The sequence below is a fragment of the Chlorocebus sabaeus genome, chromosome 24 (genome assembly GCF_047675955.1).
Source record: "Chlorocebus sabaeus isolate Y175 chromosome 24, mChlSab1.0.hap1, whole genome shotgun sequence".
In the NCBI taxonomy this organism is placed as follows: domain Eukaryota; kingdom Metazoa; phylum Chordata; class Mammalia; order Primates; family Cercopithecidae; genus Chlorocebus; species Chlorocebus sabaeus.
Genome location: NC_132927.1, coordinates 34,413,840 through 34,434,812, shown reverse-complemented (window position 1 = coordinate 34,434,812; position 20,973 = coordinate 34,413,840). Strand labels below are relative to the sequence as shown.

The following is a 20,973-nucleotide window of genomic DNA, read 5'->3' as shown; positions in this document are numbered from 1 at the left end:
CCTAGAGCCTCTAGAAGGAATTAACCCTGTTGACACCTTGACTTTAAGCCATGAGTCTGAATTTTGGCCTTTCCTTCTCCAGAAATATAAGATAAAAAATGTGTTGCTTTATTCCACTATGTTTGTGGTATTGTTATAGTAGCTTTAGGAAACTACTATACTATACCAGCGTATTAATATACTTGCAGCCCTCCTTGGTTGCAGATGGCTCCTAGGTGATACCTGCTCTTTGTTTCTGGCCAACCCACTGAAGGCTCCGTGGCTAGGGGACACCTCAGGCTCTGATCCTCAAGCCTGCATGGGATGAAAGCAGTCTGCAGGACACCTCCGCAGTGGGCCAGGGCACATGAGTGGCACACAATGGGCTTAGCTGAACCCGAACAAAGGATTTGTTTGATCAATGATATGTGAAAATGTCCTCATAAATGCTTGGAATGAGCTCTTCTGGGTTGTTTCATATGAAACAGTTGTTTCAAACAGAAACAGTCCAGGTTTCTGAGCCTCTCTGACCATTCCCTACCTGTCTCTTCTCCTGTCACTTTCTCCTCTGGCTTGTCTTTAAGTGTTGGGGAACCAGGATTGTGATCTTGACCTCCAGTGTCACTCTGTGATGGATAATTTTATGTCAACTTGACTGGACCATGTGTGCCCAGGCATTTGATCAAACATTATATTGGTCGTGTTTGTGAGGGTGTTTCTGGATGAGATTAACATTTTGTATTAGTCCATTTTTATACTACTATGAAGAAATACCCGAGACAGTGCAACTTATAAAGAAAAAGAGGTTTAATGGACTCAGTTCCACATGGCTGGGGAGGCCTCACAGTCATGGTGGAAGGCTAAGGAGGAACAAAGGCACATCCTACATGGCAGCAGGCAAGACAGCATGTGCAGGGGAATGGCCCTTTATAAAACTAACGGATCTTGTGAGACTTAATCACTATCATGAGAACAGCATGGGAAAAACCCACCCCTCATGATTTAATTATCTCCCAGCGGGTCCCTCCCAAGACACATGAGGATTGTGGTAGTTACAATTCAAGATGAAACTTGAGTGAGGATGCAGTCAAACCATATTGCATTTGAATCTGTAGACTGGGTAAATACCCTCCTAACGTGGGTGGGCTTCATCCAATCCATTGAAGGCTTAAATGGAACAATAAGTCCAACTGCCCTATGAAAAGGGGCAATTCCTCCTGCCTGACTGCCTGAAAGCTGAGACATTGTTTTTTTTTCCCTCTGTCTTCGGGCATGACACACCAGCTCTTCCCGCGTGTTGAGTCTGCAGGCTTTTGGACTACATCAGCTCTCCTGGTTCTCAGGCCTTTGGACACAGGTTGGAACTAAACCAGTGGCTCTCCTAGATCTCCAGTTTACAGACAGTAGATCTTGGGAAGTCTCAGTTTTCATTATCACATGAGCCAGCGCCTTATAATAAATCATTCTCTGTCTCTTCAGCATTGCTCATTCTGAGTTTTAAGTTTCACCCTAAGATTTCTGCCACTCAGTTGGCTGTTTCCCAATGGAGAGTTAAAGATGCTGCTACCCTGGCACACAGGACTGAGTTGGAAAAGTCCTTGGCAAACACCGAAGTAAGAGATCCAGTTTATTTTCTCTGAATGAGAAAGACATATACAAAGAGAGTCCCCTCACCCCACACACAGCACAGACAGGAAGAGAGAGACAGGGAGAGAAAGATAGAGCAACAGAACCAGGCAGACACCCAGACAGAGTCAGAGAGAAAGAGACAAGGGAAGGGAGAGAAAGGACAGAAAGACACAAATCACAATGTGATATGCAGAGACACAGTGAGAGACAGAGACGGAGGGAGACACACATAGAGGCAGAAGGAGAAGCACATTTGTCACAGAGAGGGGACGGGGAGGAGAAGGTAAAGGAGCCGGAATGCCAGGTGAGCCAATACACACCACCCCCCAGCTTGAGTATGCCCCATCTCCAGAGCTCAGGAAAGCCCCATGGGCTGTGATAAGGTCTCCTTGGCCACCTGCCCTCACCCCTCCCCAGAGTGACCCATGGGTATACTGACAGGTTTTAGAGCCATAAAGGGCTGGTTTCAATACCAGATCAGCTGCTTTTTAGCTGTGTGACTCTGAGCACTACTTGAATTTCATTTTCTTCATCTGTAAAATAGGGGATAATAATATCTACTTTGCAAAATTTTTGTGAGGTGTTCAACAAATCTTTATTATTATTTCAGACAAATCCTGGATCTCTTCTGGCTCCCATCGCTTCCCCTTTAGCAAAAGGGAATTTATGCATATATCTGGGATAAATGTAGTTCATAAAACTGTATTACTGGAAATACATCAAACTTAAACATACTCCTCTAAATAAACAGTTTGGGATACTTTTCAGCCTCAGCCCATTAAAACCAATCAGTCTTGCAATTAGTAGGATGCATGGAAATGTTATTTTATTTTTTTAAATTCTATTTTATTATTATTATTTTTGAGACAGGGTCTCGCTCTGTCACCCAGGCTGGAGTGTAATAGTGTGATCTCGGCTTACTGCAACTTCTGCCTCCTGGGTTCAAGCGATTCTTCTGCCTCAGTCTCCTGAGTAGCTGGGACTACAGGCACATGCCACCACATCCGGCTAATTTTTGTATTTTTAGTAGAGACGGGGTTTCACCTTGTTGGCCAGGATGGTGGAAATGTTATTTTATCTGCAGCTGCATCTTTGATCTTCACACCCTTTTTGTTCAGCAGAAAAGCTAGGAGAGTGGCAAGTTGCTACACTTGGGACTCATATACACAAGAGGGCGCTGGCGAGCATGAGAGAGGATCTGTTTTTAATAACCCATGACTACTTTTTAATTAAAAAAATGAGTTTTTAATTGACAAATAAAAATCATATCATTTATCAACATGACAATTGACATTCAAAACAACATGATGTTTTGAAATACGTGTACATTGTAGAAAGGCTAAATCAAGCTAATAGCATAATTAGTCTTACCCCATATAGTTAGCATTTTTGTGGTAAGAACACTGAAAATCTACTCTCTTAGCAATTTTCAAGAATACAATACATTGTGATTAGCGATAGTTATGTGTTGTACAATAGATCTCTTGAACTTATTTCTCCGATCTAATTGAAATTTTGTATCCTTTGACTAATATCTCTCCAACGTGTCCCTCTCCTACACCTGGTAACCACCATTCTCTGCTTCTATGAGTTATACTTTTTCACATTCTACATATAAGTGAGATCGTGTGATATTTGTCTTTCTGTGCCTAGCTTGTTTTACTTAACATAATGTTCTCCAGGCTCATCTATGTTGCTGCAAATGATAGGATTTTATTCTTTTTTATGGCTGAATAATATTCCACTGTGTATATATACAGTACCACATTTTCTTTATTCATATGTTGATGGGCATTTAAATTGATTCTATATCTTAAGTATTGTGAATAGTGTTGCAGTGAACATGAGAGTGCAGATATCTCTTCAACATACCGATTTAATTTCCTTTGAATATGTACCCAGTAGTGGGATTGGGGGATCACATGATAGTTCTATTTTAATTTTTGAGGAACCTCCATACTGTTTCCCATAATGACTGTACCAATTTCCATTGCCACCAACAGTGTACAAGGATTTCCTTTTCTATACATCTTGCCAAACCTTGTTATCTTTTGTCTTTTTGATCATAGCCTTTCTAATAGGTGTGAATTGATATCTCATTGTACATTTAATTTACATATCTCTGATAATTAGTGATGTTGAACATTTTTCATGAACTTTTTGACCATTTGTATGTCTTTTTTTGAGAAATGTCTATTCAGTCCTTCCCCCATATTTGTTTTCTTGCTATTCAGTTGTACGAGTTCATGAAATATTTTGGGTATTAACCCCTTATTAGATATATAGTTTGCAAATATTTTCTCCCATTCTATAGCTTGTCTTTTCACTCTGTTGGTTGTCTCCTTGGCTATATGGAATCTTTTTAGTTTGGTAAAATCCCAGTTGTCTATTTTTGTTTTTCTTTCCTGAGCTTTTGAAGTGATAGCCAAAAAATCATTGCCATGTCCAATGTCATAAAGCTTTTCCCCTATATTATCTTCTAGTAGATTTATAATTTCAGGTCTTACGTTTAAGTTTTTAATTCATTTTGAGTTGATTTTTGTATATGGTGTGAGATGAGGCTCTAAGTTTATTCTTTTGCATGTGGATATTCAGTTTTCATAACATAATTTATTAAAGAGACTGTCCTTCCCCCATTGTGTGTTCTTAGCTCCTTTGTTGAAAATGCATTGATGGTAAATGCATGAATTTATTTCTGGGCTCTCGAGTCTGTTCCATTGGTCTATGTATCTGTTTTTATGCCAATGCCACACTGTTTTGGTTATGTAATGTATTTTGAAGTTAGGTACTTTGATGCCTCCAGTTTTTTTTTTTTTTTTTTGTCGTTGTTGTTCAAGATTGCTTTGGCTATTTTGTGGTCTTTTGTGGTTCCACAGAAATTTTAAGATTGTTTTTCTCTATTTCTGTGAAAAATGTCGTTGGGATTTTGATAGAGATTGCACTGAATTTGTAGATGGTTTTAGGTTATATGGACATTTAAACAATATTAATCTAGTCTGTGAACATGGAATATTTTTCCATTTATTTGTGTCTCCTTCAATCTCTTTCATCAGTGTTTTATAGATTTTAGTGAGCAGGTCTTTCACCTCCTTGATTAAATTTATGCCTAAGTATTTTTTTTTTTTTTGTAGCTATTGTAAATGGAATTGTTTTCTTGATTTCTGTTTTAGATAACTCATTGGTAGGATAGAAACTCTTGATTTGTGCATGTTGATTTTGTATCCTGCAAATTTACTGAATTTGTTTATAACTTCTAACCATTTTTTTGGTGGAGTTTTTAGTGTTTTTGTTTTGTTTTGTTTTGTTTTGTTTAATACTTTAAGTTCTAGGGTACATGTGGATAATGTGCAGGTTTGTTACATATGTATACTTGTGCCATGTTGGCATGCTGCACCCATCAACTCGTCAGCACCCATCAACTCGTCATTTACATCAGGTATAACTCCCAATGCAATCCCTCCCCCCTCCCCCCTCCCCGTGATAGGCCCCGGTGTGTGATGTTCCCCTTCCCGAGTCCAAGTGATCTCATTGTTCAATTCCCACCTATGAGTGAGAACATGCGGTGTTTGGTTTTCTGTTCTTGTGATAGTTTGCTGAGAATGATGGTTTCCAGCTGCATCCATGAGATTATGTCATCTGTAAACAGTGACAATTTAAGTTCTTCCTTTTATTATTTTGAGACAGGGTCTTGGTCTGTTTTCAAGGCTGGAGTGCAGTGGCATGAACACAGCTCACTGCAGCCTCAACCTCCTGGGCTCAAGCAATCCTCTCACCTCAGCCTCCCCGAGTAGCTGGGACTGCAGGTGTGCCACTACACCCAGCTAATTTTTATATTTTTTGTAGAGACAAGGTTTTGCTATGTTGCCCAGGCTGGTCTTGAACTCCTGGGCTCAAGTGAGCTGCCTGCCTCAGCCTCCTAAAGTGCTGGGATTACAGGTGTTAGCCACTGTGCCTGGCCAAAGTTCCTCCTTTATAATTCGGATGGCTTTTATTTTGTTCTCTTACCTATTTGCTCTGGCCAGGACTTCCACTTCTAAGTTGAATATAAGTGACAAGAGTGGGCATCCTTGTCGTGTTCCTTATCTTAGAGGAAAAGCCCTCAACTTTTCACCAATGAGTATAATATTAGCTGGGGGCTTGTTATATATGACCTTCATTCATGCCTACTTTCTTTTCTGTATACCTTTCTCTCTACTAGAAGGAGACCAGAGGCCTTATTATAGCACTGTGCTCTTGGATTTGCATTAAATAAAATTTCAAGAAAGATAACAAAACAGTGGGATTAGAGTGAATCTGTAGCTGTGGGCTGAGCTGTGAGCCAAGTGGAAAGGCTGTAACTTCTTGTGTTCACTATCAGCAATCTACTATCAACTTTAATTTGCAAAGGTTTATGGAAATTTGGGGGGGTTTGTTGTAAAATATGTTTTTTTCTTAATTTAAAAGTAGTGAGAAATTGAGATTTGCTAAATCCTAAAAATACAGAGGATAAAAGAAAAGTCACCCATAATTCTACCTCCCAATTAATCAGTCAACCGAATTGATTAATTCAGTTAACATTTTGATGTGCATTGTTCAAATTTTACACATAATATTTTTTATCTACAAACTCAGGCTCACATTATACTACACTATTTTTTTCCTTTGCAATATATAAGTTGAACAACATCTTGCCTTTAAGTATTTTAAAAATAATTTTATTTTCATATAATACTCTGTAGACATAACCTAAGGTTTTGTTTTCCCTTGAGTGTTTAAACCAATCCTGTCTTGTTGGATATTAATATTGTTTACATGCTTTCTAGCATAAATATTTTTGAACATGATTTAAACAAAATTTTTGTGCATATTCATGATTGTTTAAGATACATGTCTTCTATAACTGGAGCTTTGTATAAAACATTTTAACCTTAATAAAGCTTTTGATATAGATTGCAAATCTCCCCTCCCCCTCTGTAGCTCTGAAAAGCTGTATCTGTTCATACTTCTTTAATTACTGTGATGTTTCTCTATTTTTTAAAAGTTGCAGTTGTCAGTTTTCCTGTTTATAAATAACTATCTTTAAATTTTTTTAAATTTAAATTTATTTTTTTTTTAATTTTTATTTTTTTGTAGAGACAGGAGTCTCGCTATGTTGCCTAGACTGGTCTCAAGCAATCTGCCTGCCTTGGCCTCCCAAAGTGCTGGAATTACAAGCATGTGCCAGTGTGTCTGGCCATCATCTTTTTTTTTTTTTAACAAAAGTATTTCTTTATAATTTTCTTTCTTCTTGCATTGCATTCTCTTATCATTTTCTACCCCTTAAGTTTTAAAATGTTCATTGCATAAAATTTATATTTATTTTGACTTGAATGTTTTGCTGAAAACTGTTTACAGGATCCTCATGAATGAGAATCATGCTTACTCAAAGATTGTGAACTCACTTAAATAAATATTTTCTGAAAGAAGAAAAAATACGTATTAAGCACCTGAGTGTTTAATATGCAGAGGGCCTTGGCGGATACCTGAGAAGCACAAGGCATGGCTCTCCAGGATCTCGTGTTCTTAGATGGGGAAACATCATCAAGCTCACAGTCTAAGAATAGTGTTTCCTCAACCTTTTTAGACCTATGCCCACCAGAATACTTTCTCACTATCCTCTCTCACCAGCCAAGAATATTTTGCCTAGCTTTCCCACTCTGTATTATGAATTGCTGAACTAGATCAAAGGAACGTGCTCCTTCAGATATCTGTGCACATGTAAACATCTTGCACTGATGTGCCTTCTTGCCTTCAGTGGAGAATTACTTCATTAATCATCCAAAGTAGGACTGTGAAATTTACTCTAAGAACCTAAGATGTGGACAGTTTACCAGTGAAGCCTGGGTTGATAAGGCCTAAGTTAAAATACTTCTCTTGGCGATGAGTTTCCTACAGTACACAAGCCTATCAGTGCCTTGGACCCTGGGTTGGTCTTTGCCTCCTTTTCCTCTTCTCCAGGCTATCCCTATCCTGCACCATCTTGCCTCCTCCACTAGGTACTCATATTAACGTTCCTGCCTCCACCTCTGTTTTGATTTGCCCTATTTGTTGTATAATACCCAAGTGAGTCCCTGATTGCAAGCATCTTGCTTCAAAGATTGGTGGGTTCTGCCTTGCACTCTAGCAACTGGCTTTCCTGCTCTGTTCTTCACTCTTTCAGTCCCTACATTGCTGCTTGTCATCCACTTCTCATCATAGACTTGGTGGCCTAACCCTTTTCTCAGTGGAATTAGTTTTATAACTTCTACTGACTTTAGAGCGTAATGCCTGATCAAACACAATGTACATAATATTTGTTGAATGAATGAATTGGAAACATTATCTTGCTTCTGTTTAAATATATGTCATGGGCTTAAGTGAGACGTATTTACAAAATACTCATATTTTACTTATCTTTCTTCCCCTCCTGCCCTAGATTTCTATACTAAACACTTTGCATGTGTTATTTCTAATCTTCACAACAATCTTGCAAGACAGATGTTGCCATCTCTCTATGTAAGGAAACTGTGGGTCCAGAGTTTCTCCAAATTCACTCAGTGGATCAGTGGTGAATCTTACTTCTCTATGGAACCACTCCTAGAATCACTAACCCCTGGCCTTATTCTAGAGGTTCCTAGACTTTCTTCTTTTGATCTCCCCATGACCCTGCTCTTATCCTGATTGATCACCACCGTCTTTGTCTGAATCCCTTTGAGACAGAGGGAGCTAGGAGGGAAGGACAAGAGAGAGGTCTTGACAAGGGCTCTGCATGAGAGATTAAAGCCAGGACCCGAGGGAGGTAGAAGGGTCAAAGGTATCCTCACATTTTCAACTTGAAGGAGAACAGTGGTAGTATCACTAAAAGAAATCGGTAGTTCAAAAGTCTTACTCCTGGGTTTTTAAAATTAGGTTTGAGTTCCAATGACTTTCTTTTTTTTTTTTTTTTTTTGAGATGGAGTCTTGCTTTGTTGCCCAGGCTGTGTGATGTTGGCTCACTGCAACCTCTGCCTTCCAGGTTCAAATGATTCTCCTACCTCAGCCTCCTGAGTAGCTGGGATTACAGGTGACTGCCACCACATCTTGCTAAATTTTTTGTATTTTTAGTAGAGACGGGGTTTCACCATGTTGGTCAGGCTGGTCTCAAACTCCACTCACCTCGGCCTCCCAAAGTGCTGGGATTACAGGTGTGAGCCACCGTGCTTGGCCCCAGTGACTCTTTACTCACTGGTTAACCATGAGCAAGTCTCTTAGCTTCTCTTGAGCCCCAGTTTCCTCATCTTTTCCCTGAGCATAATCTTACCTGACTCTCATGTTTGTCATTGGTTTACTGTTCAAATGATGCAATGCATATGTCATGCTTTGTAAGGGCTGGACATGTGTGCACGCCAGCCATCATCAGTATTTTCAGATATATTATTACTAGAGTCAGGTTGTAAATGGAGGCACCGACTTCTTGGTTAAAGTATATCTATGCCAGGGGCCAGCAAATTATAGTCCATGGCCCATATGTAGCCTACTGCCTGGTTTTGTGTGGCCCCTGAGCGAAGAATGCTTTTTACATTTTAATAGGGTTGAAAAAAATGAAAACAAAAGTATTTATGACATTTGAAGATTACACGAAATTCAAATTTTAATATCCATAAATAAAGGTTATTGGAGCATAGCTGAACCTATTTATTTATGTGTCGTCTACGGCCACTTTTGTGTTATACAAGAACAGAATTGAACAGTTGTGACAGAGACTATACACTCTGCAAAACCTGAGATATTAACTATCTGACTCTTCGTAAGAAAAGTTTTCCACTCTATTTCCTTCCTTCCTATCTGTTGAAGCTTCTCAAAAGCAGAGAAAATTCCAGGAAATCTTAAAAGTCTTTTTACACTTATTTCTTTTGTTTGATAATAAAGGTAAAATCAGAATATATTTGTCTTTTCTTCCTCCTTTCTGATGTTTTTACAAGTAAATCTTCATTCAATATTGAAACATTATTATGACTTTGAAAGGTAATTAAGGGTTAAAAAAAAAACAAAACAAAAACTGCCAACAAACTCAAACCAACCTTAACATGGCCATTCTAACACGTATTTCAAAAATGAAATTGATGCTTCCTTCTACTCTTGGCTTATTTATGTATTCCCAAATGGCTGTAACTATGGTTCTACATACAATTTCATAGTTGATCAGCCTTTTTCAGTTGGCTATGTAAATATTACTTGGTCATTGCTTTTATTTTTCATAGTGGTTGTATTGCTATAGAATGGTACCGTTCACAAGTTATATGTCTTTCAGAAATACTTCTTATTCTTGCCTTTCGTCCAATCCTTGCTTCTTCAAATATGATTGCAACTGCTTCTCTTTGGAGCCAGCTCTGGGCAGCCTGGGCTTGCTTATTTTCCCTTCCTACCTTAATCTCTGTCCTCTGATATTGATTCAAGTGCAGCATTCCCACTGAGCTTACAAACTGAGAAAGATGAGGAATAAAGCCAAAGAAAAAGTGTCAGAGAATAAATGAACTTGATATTTTAAAGGTGATTTTCACTTTGCCAACACCTCCCCACCAATCATTCAATAATAATAGAAAAAACATTTAGCAAACAAAAATATTCTCCATTTATCTAATAACGATATGAGGGATGTTTGTGCTCTCCGTTGCATTTCTAAATAAGTAGAAATAAAAAAAAGACCATTATTGTCATTATGTTATACTGTTAATCCTTTTACTGTGTTTAATACAAAAAAACTCTTCAATTTGTCAAATTAACTAAATACCATGAAATATAAGTAAAAATGGTTATTTATATTTTGTTATCCTTTTTTTTCCTAGTGAGAAGCTGGATGGAAAAATTAAAAGACAAGGTAAGAAAAGTATTTTCTTCCATTGGATTTATTTTTAGGGGCGTATAGCTTTGTTAAGCAAAAGATCTTCAGAGTAGTGGAGCTTTAGTTTATTATTCTGATTCTGGTAATCTATCTAAAGATTCAGGGCCGCTTGCAGTACCCTGCAAAAAAGAAGGCCTTCCCTTTAAATCCCTTCTTTTGGAACACAGGAGACACCTTATTCTTTGGAGTACCATTCATATAAAAGTATCAGAATTTACCTTGTTTGATATGCTCAACAGAATAATAGCATTGACATATCAAGGTGAAGTTTCTTTTCGGGGAATTTCAGGATTGTAATTCCATTCCTTCTGGCTTTTTTTTTTTTTTTCCCAATATGAGACTCTCTAGGTGTGTAGTTTATCACAGTGCTGCCACTTACTAGGTATTGATGAGCTGACCTGTCTGGAATGGCCAACTATAGAAAAAGATTTTCTTTTTTTGCATTAATTCTGCCATCTACATAGTGATTGACAACGTTAACTTCCAGGTTGATATTGTTTATTTTCTTTTGATTTTCAACCCTCTCCAAGTCTTTGCTTTTGGTTCCTTGGTAATTTTAAACCGAATTACTCATAAAGATATAGATGGAGTCCTGAATTCCTTGTTGTAGCCTATGTCAGATCCCATTATTACAGGCCAGCTCAGATTTCATTGGGATTTCAGCTAAATGGAAATCTTTTCAGTGGTCAGGTACTGAGTTACCTTCAATTCACCAGTCTCAATATATTTCTATTGATGGCATTCCATATCTTTTTTATTACCTGCAGTCAATTTCCCTCATATTTGAATTATTAATATTATTTTGCTACTGCTTAATATTAAAGAATACATTCAATTGCAAATAAATTTATATAATTGTATTAATTCTCCTTACTGTTTCTGTTTCTAAGTAAAATTTAGCACAGATAATGTTTGAGAATGAGACTATTTTATGTTCATATAAATTAAAAGTGACATTGAAAAATTTTAAGCCTGTTGAGGTCAATGGAGGCCGTTTTGGTATTTGTAATGGGTCCAATTGTGAGGAGAGGTGGGCTGCGATCAGATGGACTGAGAAACACTGGAGGGGAAGAAAACTTCGAAAGTTTAGAACTGGATATATTTACATAGGTAGTGTTTCCTGTTATTTTTCAGGGAAAAATATGATGCAATGAAAATTAAACAGGATTTGTTATGTTAACCTAGGAATTCATATATCATTGTTTCCATAGAAAGTATCCTGAGTTATTTAACAAAGAGACCAAAAAAAAAAAAAAAAAAAAAAAAAAAAAAAAAGTCTTAAGAAAATACATTTTGTCAGGTAACCTGTTTTGAAATTTGGTATTGTTAAATTTCTTATCTGCATGTATATATAGCTTTACCATTCCCTTAAAATAATCTGTGCAGCTTTAGAGAAAGGCTGTATATTTTTATTCCTATGTACCCTTTATTCTTACCTTGTCTCAAAATCTTGGTACCTTTTTCTTGCTCCTTTTTATCAAGAGAAATAATTTTGTGTGTGACCCCTAGTTTTCTGGCTTATTTTGAAGTTTTTCAAGCTTTCTCATCACTTTCTTCTGTAATTTTTTTTCAGTATATTTTAATTTAAAAATTGTAGGAAGCAAATTTTGGATTCCAGTGGTGACTGTCATGTGTGCCTATCTCTTCATCTTTGACTGTTGGAGGGACTCATTTAAATCTTCCCCATATTCCCTCCTTCGTCCGCGCTTGAACGATTACATGCTAATTTGATATGTATATTTTATATGTATATACACACGTATGTACATATATCTTCCTTTAACAAGTCTTGCAGGTGATCCTGGTGCATGCTGAAGTTTGAGAAGATACATGTACATAGATCTTACACACATATATACATATATCTTCCTCACTCTCTATTGTCCATTCGTCTGTTCATCCATCCATCCATCCATTATCTATTAAAGTCTTGTTAGTCATTATCTTCAGAAACTATTTGAGTACAAAACTGTTGTCTCTTTGATGACAGTCACAGAATCCCTTAGAACTGAAAACTAAGCTACATGCCTAACCTGGCTCTTCAGGCAAGCCAGGACACTCTGTCAAGTTAGCTTCATTTAATTGTTTCAGTATTGAGTCTCTGTTGGTTAGCTGGATTCTAGAAAGGGTGGTGTTTTCAAAAGTTCTGAATTGTTCCTTTTGTTGTTGTAGTTTAGTCTTTCTATATTAAGATTAAGATCAGCCATGAATGACAGTCAATCCGCCCCCACCCCCAATGACAATGGCTTAGCCAAGATAGAAGTTTGTTATCTCGCTCTCTCTTTTTTCTTTTTTTTTTTTTTTGGCAGAGTCTAGCTCTGTCACCTAGGCTGGAGTGCAGTGATCTTGGCTCACTGCAACTTCCACCTCCCAGGTTCAAGTGATTCTCATGCCTCAGCCTTCTGAGTAGCTGGGATTACAGACTTGTACCACCATGCCCAGTTAATTTTTGTATTTTTAGTAGAGACAAGGTTTCACCATGTTGGCCAGGTTGGTTTTGAACTCCTGGCCTTATCTGACCTGCTTGCCTCAGCCTCCCAAAGTGCTGGGATTACAGGCATGAGCTACTGTGCCTGGCCCCTATTGTCTCCTGTTTTTAAGTCTGAGATAGTCACAGGTTAGTAGGGAGTGACACAGTGACAGGGGCCCAAGCTTCTTCTATTTGATGCTCCACCATTTGTGACCTTCATCCCCAAGGTCACCTCATGATCCTGGATGGCACTTCTGACTTAGCTATGTGCATATTCTAGCCAGAGGAAGGAGGAAAAAGGGGTAGGCTGATGACACCCCTTTCTTTTTAAAAGGGAGAATAAAAGCACTCTGTCATTCTTAAAGGGGAAGAATAAGGGCTCTGCTCCCCTTTATAGAACATATCTTGAAATTTTCTTACGCCACTGACATATCATCTTCTTGGTGAAACTTACCACATGGTTGTACCCAGCTTCCCAGTAGGCAAGAAGTCATCTTTATTTTGTGCCCACTCCCAAATTGGAGGCTTTTTTACTATAGAAGAAGAAAAGAATGGATATTGAGGACAATTCCTGTATTAATTCTATCATTAACTGTCTTCTTGGCTAAGTGTTCAAGTTGGTGATCCTTGTTAGGCAAGTTTTAACTTGGCTGCTCATTAGTATATCTTTTCAGCATCTAAATTGCTTTTCAAAACTGAAGATGCATAACAATTTTAATTGTGTAATAAAGACCAGGCCTGTTGTTACATCAATAAAACCGATATATTTCTTCTAGCTTAAGGAAACCATCCAGAAAATGAAAGGCCCAGACTATACTTTATAGCAGCAGTTCTCAATGTATGGTGTGGACCAGCAGCATCAGCATCATCTGGAGCTTGCTGGATATGCAAATTCTCAGACTCCACCATAGACCTACCTCCCAGGAACTCTGGGAATGGGGCCCAGCACTCTGCATTTTAGCAAGTCTTGCAGGTGATCCTGATGCATGCTGGAGTTTGAGAACAACCATTGCACAGAAATCATAAGGATGCTGTCTCAGTTCTGCAGACTTTAGGCAGTAGAGCATATCATTTGGTTTCCTATGGCTTTCTTGATGACAGAGGTTCTGAACAAATATGTCATCCTAAGAAGGAAGGATACCTTTCTCGTTGACTTCAAACAAACAAAACTTCAAAGCCTAACAAAAACAAGTATATTTAGCAATATTTTGACTTATAATTTACTTTAAAATTTAAAACTTTATTTGGAAATAATTTAAAATTTACAGATGAGATACAAGAGTAAGAATGGTACAAAGAACATTCCTACATCTTTACCTGGATGCGCCCGTTGTTCACATTTTACCCCATGTGCTTTATCATTTGCTGCCACGTTCTCCTCTTTTTTCCTCAACTATTTGAGGATGAGTTGCATGTGTTGTGGCCTGTTTACCCTTATATACTTCAGTGTATATTTCCTAAGAATGAGGGTATATTTTAAGCAGATCTTTGTGCAGTTATTAGTTGGAGTATATTCAATATCGATATAATACTTTTATGGAATCTAGCATTCATATTTCTGTTTTTTCAACAAACCCAAAATATCCTTTATAAGAGCATTTTTTCTCCTCTCTTAAAGAATCCACTCTAGGATTATGTAACACATTTAGTTGTCATGTTTCTGTAATTTCCTTTAATCTGTAACATTTTTATAGCCATCTTTTATCTTTTATGACATGAACATTGTTAAAAGAATACAGTCTTTTTAAAAAACAGAATATATTTTCAGTTTGTTGGATGTTTCCTCATGATTCAATTCAGGTTATGCATTCCGGGTTGGAATAATACATTGGTGCAATTGTGTCTTTCTCAGGGTGTCCTCGGGGCACGTGTATATGCAATAATTTGGAACAGAGAAAAAGTATTAGGCAGAATTTATAACTTAAAACTGTGTGCATGTTGTCTTATTTCTTTTCATTGCTGAAGAAATCAAGCCATGAGCAATTCTAACAGAAGAGCTTATTTTCCCTTAGTCAGTTTGGAAAGAAGAATAGTTAAATTACATCTTAAGATGGTACGTTGCTTTGCTCCCATCTTGTAATTTACTTGTAATTTCAAAGCAAGGCAGATGCCCCCCAAAAAGAAAAAAAAATAGAGGAGACAAAAAAGAGAGATGTAACTGAATTTTTGTGAAATCTACATAATTGAGAGCTCTAGCTAAATTTAACCATTCCACAATGAAAGTATACTTTAAAACATCATGTTGTACATGATGAGTACATACAGTTTTGTATGTCAATTTATAAATATATATGTCAATTTGAAAAAACAAAGCTCCATAAGTAAAAGGCTTAAGTGTGTCAATGAGAAATGCGGAAATGGTGACATATTTGAGAATACCGATGTTGTTGGTGTGGGATTAAGTTACAGAGTATGGGGAGACCACCACAGAGGCTGATCACATTGACCTTCCAAAAGTTCAAATGTTACTGTGCATGAAAAGCCTAATCGTCTGGGCTTAAAGGTTATCATATTTCAGCATGTATGTGTTTCCATAAACTGGGAATGGTAATTAAAAATAATTCACAGTTCTTGTGTGAGCACCAATGCTTTGCTGTTGTTCAGTATTTTCCCACATGGAAAATTACAGAGTTTTTATAAGCCTTAAGTAGATTTGGAAGAACTTTAGAAAAAGTTTGGGCTTCTACAAAGCATATTAATTTATTGAAAAATGACTAGGCTTTGTTTCTTGGGGAAAAATACTTAGTATGCTGAGGAACAGTGGTATTGTTCTCAAATTAATGGAAAAATTTCCATATTTTGCCCTAAGTTAAGACTCTGGGAGGCAAAAACAGTGAGGGAGCTGGCTGAATACAAGAGGAAGGTGCTGCCATTTCACAAGGTCTGATGTATTCCTTGGATGTCCTGCTAGAAATGTCGGGAAAACATCACAGCCTACATAAGTCAGCACTTTCAGGAAAACTTTTATCCTCTGTCCTGCTCTGTTTTTGGCTCACTTTGAAAAATACTAAAAACAGTTTGTGCTGTATTAGAAATTTAAAAGATAGTCATATAAATGAATAGACTTATGAACAATTTTAATTGTTTATGTATTTTATATGGGTAGGCTTCTAGGAGGGGCTTCTTGGGAGGTAAACCATTACCTGTGTTCCCCCATGAAAGGGCTATAGGTTAGTACATACCCTGTTAACCCATAGGAGTCTTATTGACCAAGGTGTAGGGATCACTCTGAGTACAATGGCCTTGCCCTAAGCTTGGGTAGGTCCTGAGGTACTTACTCAAGTCCAGGGATCATCCTGCTCTCTGAGGACCAAAGTATCCATAGTGACACCTTGGAGACACTGGAGACATAGATGAATTTGACACTTCCAGGATCTTTTGGAGGTATCGTGTTATTGGTAGTGATCTTTGTGTCCTTCTCTGCCACTTCCTTTCTTTGGGGATGGGACATTCAGAATTCCCTCCCAACCACCAACTTTGTCTTATCTATTGGGAAGGCAATTCCATTCACATAAATCACTCCATCCATTTTGGGTGCACACTCTCTCCTTGTCCTTGTCTTTTCTGCCTTTGCTCCCACATCTAACATTCCTCCCCTTGCCTTTGCAGGCCCTTTTCTTCCTTGTTTTCAGAAGCCCTCCCCTTTTACTCGCAAGCATTTTCATCTTTCTTCTCTTACTATAATGCAGCTAAGACAGACAGAGAGAGGGAGAAGAGAGGACCACCACTGGCAAGGCCCTCTTTTTACCCCCCAGCAAACACAGTATTTCAGAGGACACTTTGACCTCCTTTAAGCCTGACTCTGGCTGATATTTCCAATTTATAGCATTTTAGTAGTCCTGGCATTCTCAGAGGCTTACTTCATCCATCTTTAATACAAATTATATTTCTGTCATCAGAACCTGATGTTGACAAATGTGCATAAGCTAGTGGCTGAAAGTGCCACGAGGTCTGGTTGATTTATTTCTATACTTCTATGTATTTGAAATATCCCCAAAATAGGCCTACCTCTCTCTCTGTTGCCTTCTCCCTAAAAAGTTACTGTATTTTAGGTTTAGTTTTATCTTATAGCAAAGCAGACGGGATAATTCAAAGTGTCTTAAAAACCTGCTGCCATCCAGCAGAAATGAGAAACCCAGGGCAGTGCTCTGTTTAGCATCCTAATGTGTGTTTCCTTTTCTCTGCAGGCTGGTTACATGTCTGGGATGCTGGTGCCTGTAGGGGTTGGGATAGCTGGAGCCTTGTTCATCTTGGGAGCCCTCTACAGCATTAAGGTTATGAATCGCCGAAGGAGAAATGGTTTCAAAAGGCATAAAAGAAAGGTATGGAACCAACAATAGCAAAACCTAATCAGTTTCAGAACATTCTTTGCTTATCTAATTTACTTAATAAAGCACACGGGGTTTAATGATGCTTGAGCGGTATTGACATGCCCAGTGGTCTGGATGAGCTGCTGTAGCTCCTGCCTCGGCTTCATTTGTTAGCGTGTCTTTTAAAGAGGGCCTGTTTCTCAGCTTTGCTCTGCGGCAGGAAGCGTTTAATGCTTTTCTGTTTTCTTTCTCTAGCAGAGAGAATTCAACAGCATGCAAGATCGAGTAATGCTCTTAGCCGACAGCTCTGAAGATGAATTTTGAATTGGACTGGGTTTTAATTGGGATATTCAACGATGCTACTATTCTAATTTTTATTTTGGAGCAGAAAAAAAAAAAGAACAACCTGCCACATTGCTGCTATCAGGCCGTTAGTCCTAGTGTCTGCTGGGTGCTGGGTAGTAGATTTTTCTTGTACTGAGCAGAAACGGCATGCTGTATACTAAATGTATCATGCAGTATTTGGTTTTATTCTGTAGTGAATTTTCCACAACTGTGGGCTACAACTCATAAATATGCAGCATATATGTTTTTTAGTAGGAGTTGCTACATTAGGCAGAGTAAATATTTTGTATTTTTCCACAGTGTCTTTTCCTTGGTTTGAATTACCTGCATTGAGAATAATGATTGTTTCCACCAAGGCATGCTTGACTTTGAGATATAAATCTTAACAAAGAGTAACTTCTCATCATTATACTCTACCTACGTGAAACCATGGGCTTGTGGGCCATGTTACATACTGCATTTGCATCAAACTAGCAGCAACTCAGAATGAAATCATTTTCATTAAGAAGTTCTCTCAGCCTATTAGGATTATATGTAGATTTGTACGTATTTTGCATTATGTGCTTCAGTCTCCTAGTTTTATTATTTCTCACCTTCTGTTTTATTCTTATTCTTGGCGAGAAAAAATACACTAGAAATAATGCATTAAATTGACTCTTAGTCTTAATGTATGCTTGCAGTCTTAAATAGTGTGACTGAGTCCAGCAAAATCATACGTGTTTATGATTAAGCGGTATTCTTTTTGTGGTACTATTTGATTTTGCCAAGAAGAAATGAGGAAGAAATCAAGAATGAGATGAGGGTAGGTAAGCTCTCAGAGCGTTTCTCTCTGCCATTTGGTTCTATGCTTCTGTGGCTACTAATGTGACTAATTCAGAGTGTTGTATTTCCACATCTGTGGTCTTCACCATGGAAAAAGTGGGCTACCATTGGTCCTTATTTGGCTTTATTAGAAAAATAGATATTCTATCGTTTGTCTGCCCAGTGACCAGAGTCCTGGTGCACAATAGAGCTCATGGGAAACCAGCCTCTCTCAGGGCACCCCGCTATGAGGATGTTAAACTATGTTCGATCATTTCTCATCTCCCTTGGAATGTAATTCCCTGCCCTATACAAAATAGGATACTGCAATGCGCTATTTGAATCTAGGAATTGAGGACTTGTAGTTAGTTGAGTTTTGGGGTAAAGACTTGGCTCATATGGAAGAATAAAGGTTATTTATTAATAGTGCTGTCACTGTGGAGAACTTGTTGGGGTTTATTAGAACTTGTCTACTATGTTCAAGAAAAATTGCAGAGTTATTCCTCATAGCTACTATGTGAGGTAGGACATATGTTTTTATTCTCCCATTTGACTGAAGATGGAACAGAAGCAGAGAAGTGAAATGATTTTCCAAAGTTGTACCTAAAGCAAATCAGCGTGAGAACCCACTTGGACCCAGAGCCATGCACCCTTATCTTCAATTCAGTACCCTTTTCATGGACTTTGGAGGAAGCAGTGATATTTCAGAGTCTTTCTTTAAAACAAAGGTTCTAAGGAAATAGCTGCTTGGTCAAGGAACATTTGATGTGAGTTTCCATCTTTGTTAAATGAATGATGCCTTTCTAATTTCTCTCTTACTCATACAAGTTCTTTCCTTCCCCATCTCAGTTATTTCCTTTACAGTCATAAATTGAAGTAACACTTCTATGGAACTAATAGAGAAACCTTCCTAGAATCCGTTTTTGAAAAATGGCTGGCTTGCAAGAATGTTTTCATCAAATAATTTTAACTCTTTTTGCCAAGAGATGTAAGCAAATGTGTGAAATTGATCAAGAGAAGTGAAAAGCTCTGTACAGTCAAATAGAAGTTAGCAATTGGCAAATTCACTCAAGGTCAGATTTTAAAAACAGAATTCAGAACCATGACACTCAGAAGTGATTTGTAATTTCATGAGTAGAGATGTCCTGATATTGCATAAGGGATGTTTTCCTTTTCTTAAGAGCAGCCCTTTGCTATAAGTGTTTCTAAGGTTGGGAGTAAGTGAGCGTGGTGTGTCATTACTGTCTTTGTATTCTTGACAGACTATTTGTTGAGAAAACATAATAGGCCACTTAACTGAGTAGCACATGGGTGATGCTAATGGCCATTATTGCCTTGGGCTACTCAATCTATAGTCTTAACTAAACCATGGCCAACAGGTTTACTTTTCAAATTGTAGTATAATAAATTCCCAAATAACAGACCCATATTTTCATTTCTCAGAGGTCTGTGAGGATGACATGTATGTGAATTTTGGCTTAATACAACATCTCTGTGGTCCTTTTTGGGAAACATGATTTCTTAAAGGAAAAGCATATACTTAGAGTACATTTCTGTACAAACCCATTTAAACATCTGGATTGAGTGGATGGCGGTGGATGCTACAAATGACATGTTTATTTTGGCTGTTTTCCTTGCTGCTGGTGCCTATGGAATAATGATTTCAGTGTTTGGCTTAGATTATTAAGAGGATCAGAAAAGGTTGTCATATTTTAAACAAAACCTGGGATTAGGGGTGCCGCTACCAGATGGCAAGTGCTGGCCAGTGGTTATACAGTGGTCCAGATGAAAAGTAGTATATCAGGCACTTGTAGGTTTACCCAAAATAAGTGATAAGTATGCTTATATTTGCAAATTAAAATAGAAAGGCAACTTTTTATTCTAACAACTAGGCTTAAAACATTTAACAGTGAAATAAATAAAGCTGTCTGGAAAGGAGAGCCAATTCCTGCAGCTTCAGTTGTGAACACCGTCCCTACTGGACTGAGTTTACCCAGCCAGAACTGCCGGTGTCCCACCGCAGGGGCAGGGACTAGGTCTTCTTCTCGGAGGGAGAGCAGTGTTTCCAGAATTTGTAGGCTCATAAGAATCACCTGGGACACTTGTGAAACATACTAATCTGAAGGCCTTACCCCATACCCGATGAGTTAGAATCTCCAGGAAAGGAGCTTGGGGTATTTGTGCCCCAGCAAGCTTCAGAACACAGCTAGGAGGGATCTATCTAGAGAACAGTTTCTTTATGATAGAGACAAGGTCATTAAAGTCACAATGAGATACCACCTCACACTTATTGGGATGGCTATTATTGTTTCTGAAGATGTGGAGAAATTGGAACCCTTGTATACTGTGGGTGGGAATGTAAAATGGATAGCCGCTGTGGAAAACAGTATGAAGATTCCTCAATAAATTAAAATAGAACTGCCATATCATCCAACTATCCCATTTCTGGGCATATATCCAAAAGAATAGAAATCAGGAGCTCGCAGAAGTATCTGTACTCCCGTGTTCATTGCAGTATTATTCACAATAGCCAAGATATGGAGACACCTAAATATCTATCA

At 38.0% G+C, this 20,973-nt stretch overlaps 1 protein-coding gene across 2 annotated transcripts in view; it reads left to right on the top strand.

The window, feature by feature from the left end:
• Positions 1–20,718, top strand: part of ARMH4 (armadillo like helical domain containing 4) — a 156,593-nt gene extending 135,875 nt beyond the window's left edge. For both annotated transcript variants that reach the window (XM_037984043.2, XM_007986802.3), the window contains exons 6-8: positions 10,431–10,462; positions 17,144–17,278; positions 17,522–20,718. In XM_037984043.2, coding sequence (XP_037839971.2) covers positions 10,431–10,462; positions 17,144–17,278; positions 17,522–17,590 — 236 coding nt within the window. In that variant the 3' untranslated portion in view covers positions 17,591–20,718. The remainder of the gene's footprint in view (positions 1–10,430; positions 10,463–17,143; positions 17,279–17,521) is intronic.
• The last annotated feature ends 255 nt before the right edge of the window (positions 20,719–20,973 follow it).